This window comes from Olea europaea, chromosome 1, assembly GCF_002742605.1.
Source record: "Olea europaea var. sylvestris chromosome 1, O_europaea_v1, whole genome shotgun sequence".
Lineage (NCBI taxonomy): Eukaryota > Viridiplantae > Streptophyta > Magnoliopsida > Lamiales > Oleaceae > Olea > Olea europaea.
In genome coordinates, this window is record NC_036237.1 from 28,421,770 (window position 1) to 28,424,583 (window position 2,814).

General features: G+C 37.7%; 1 protein-coding gene across 1 annotated transcript; it reads left to right on the forward strand.

Moving 5' to 3' along the window:
* Nucleotides 1-2,206: 2,206 nt before the first annotated feature.
* LOC111399870 lies at nucleotides 2,207-2,814 on the forward strand. The gene has a single exon (XM_023027361.1). The coding sequence runs from the start codon at nucleotides 2,379-2,381 to the stop codon at nucleotides 2,664-2,666; it is 288 nt and encodes a 95-aa protein (XP_022883129.1). The 5' UTR covers nucleotides 2,207-2,378; the 3' UTR covers nucleotides 2,667-2,814.

The window sequence follows — 2,814 nt, forward strand, 5'->3', positions numbered from 1 at the left end:
TGTTTCATAATAAAATAACCCGGGCACGAGGAATCATTTTTTCTTGTTTTATGTATTGCTGATGGTTAAAGTTCCAACAAACCAATGCCATTTTACTTACATTGTTTATGGTGGTTGATCGATGGCTATTACGTAACAGGAAAGTGACATAGTTAAGTAGGCCAACTCAAGTTCCAAGCTAACAACACCTTAATGGAAATTTGAGATAAGACATTCTTTCACTACTAGATCAACATATCACGGTCCTTATTGTAATCGAGTATTTTCTGTACTACTATCATAACGAATTTGGTGACATTAGGCATTATGTCCTATTTTACGCCTCGTTTTATGGAATGGATAAGGGCAGATGTCCTCATGTTCCCAATGGCTCTGAGGCCTTGTTGGCAAGGTGAGATTCTATATGATAGAGAAGGATTTCCGAGTCAAACTCTAATGATTTTTTTTTTCTACATATTTTCTACATCAATATCCTTCGTATACTGATTCTTACATCAGAGTGATGTTGGGGGAGATAGTCCTTCCATTTTTGTATGTAAGCCACCTATTACCATCGTCAATCATGAAATATGACAAAAGTTAGGACGGAACCAGGTGATGCCCGTTGGGATGGCAATCGGGCTTGTCAGCTCGGGCCGCCAGTGGCTTGGCCCGAAAAACGTCCGAGCAGACTCGGCCGAGCCCATTTTGGGGAGTCGGCTTCTAGCCCGGCCCCTGTGGCTCCCCGCGGACCGGCCCGTTTAAAAAAATAAAAGGAAGAACAAAGAAATTAATCTCCAACAACCATAAAATCGACAGCTTCTGTTTAGCAACTAAATTAGCTTATTTAGTTGCCAAATAGGCAGGAAAAAAAAAAGAACATGCAGGCAGCAGGCTCGGCTCAGCTCGGACAAAAAAAAGCTCAAGTCGAGCCTTAGCTAGGAGTTTCGGCTTGTTGACATCCCTAGGTGATGGAGACTGCCAAAAGGCTCATATAGTTCTGTGTAAATACTAACACTCATAAACTTTTATAGTAAAGGAAAATCCGTCGACTTTCAAAATTGTGAGATGAATTTCCTTTATTCCTAAACTTTTTTATTAATTTCCTTTTTTATTGCAAAACACTTGGTAAATCTCTACTTTTGTTGAAATTTTAACAATTTAGTTTCTCTTAAATCAACTGTTTGACATAATATATACGTGCAGATAGAAAACAAATTTCAGACCAAAAACTTGATTTTTTTCCAGTGATGTCAGCGACTCAACCATGCATGTTAGTGATTTACGTGATGAATTGATGGGGATTCAAGTGAATCGTTTCTGGAAAGGGTGCAAATTCAACAAGTAATAATGTCCCTAAATTTCATTTCAATTGAGTTCAAGACAATAAATTCTCTTGTATCCTTAAATGGAGGTGTTCTTGTGGTGGTTTCTAGTTCTGTAAAGTCAATGTATTTTGATGGGTGGAGAAAATTTATGCAGACATTTTTTCTTGCTCCCCAAGAGAGCGGTTATTTTATTCTGAATGAAGGGAGGGGGATTATGAATATGGTCTAGTGTTCTTCCTCGATCTTCCATTTCCAATGGTTGTGAGATAACGAGGGTAAAGGCTGAGAAAATTAGAATTAACATTGGTGATAAATACACTACAATATTGTTTTCTTAGTTTTCATTTTTTTTTTTTTTTTGTTTGAATTAGGAGTATAATAGTAATTTTACTGTGGTGTATTTATTAAAAATATATTTTAATTGTGGTGTGATTATAATGTGACGTAGTAATTAAAATTTATTGTGGAAATATAAGTGGCTTTCGTTAATTCTTTCCGAATTGAAGCTAAGGCTGTTTGGTAGCGATTTAGACAATATTATAAGTAATTTTATAGCCGTTGCCACTAATCTTGAGCCCCATTGCGCCTGACATTATTGACTTCCCAATAACCAAATGACTAATGTTACCCTTATGTCAAGAAAAAAGATTTCAAATTTGCAAGGGCACATAGGTAAATTTGCCTGGACTAGTCCAAAATTGCGGCTCTACTACAACTTATGTCCACTGTAGTACAAATTCAGCTTATAATTTGCCATTAATCGGTCCCAAACAGCCCATAAAAGTTGTTAAATGTATCTTGGGGTCAAGTTCTGCCACGTGTCAAAATTGAAGCCGTATTTTCTCAAGATGAGCTTTTATTGGATGAGATTTTTATCCAATACTATCTTTGAAATTCCTGCAAATAAAAGTAAGGAAAGGAAAAAAAAATCAGAAAAAGAGGAGATAGTATAGTTGTGGAGAGCGCGTGCTCGAAACACTTGCATTCCTACAAGTCCTTTTTTTTTACGGTTCTAATTCAGCCAATAGAAGACTACAAGATATACTAGAAAGTGATTACAGTGCTGCTAAGATGGCTTCTTTGAACTTATTCTTTACTCCGATCGCCGCCACCCAAAGAAGAGTAAAAACTGCAGCGACGGCGGCGAAGGCCTCCGGAGGTGGCAGTGAGGAGAAGGGGCCGCTAGATTGGATCATTGGGGCATTACAGAAACAAGACCAGTTTTATGAGACTGATCCAATCTTGAAGAAGGTGGAAGGGAAGAATGGCGGCACCACCAAAAACACCGTCGCAGTTCCGCCCAAGAAGAAAAATGGCGATGGTGGTTTTGGGCTTGTGGGCCTCTTTGCCAAGAAATGAAATGTAATGATTTCCACTCACCTGTCTGTCTGTTTCACTTTTCTTTCTTAATTCAGTTGCACATTTGAGTTTTAGATTGTACACTTAACATTCCAAAATTTTAAACCATATAAATCTATCTGCCTGCAATTGCATGTATTTTATGCAA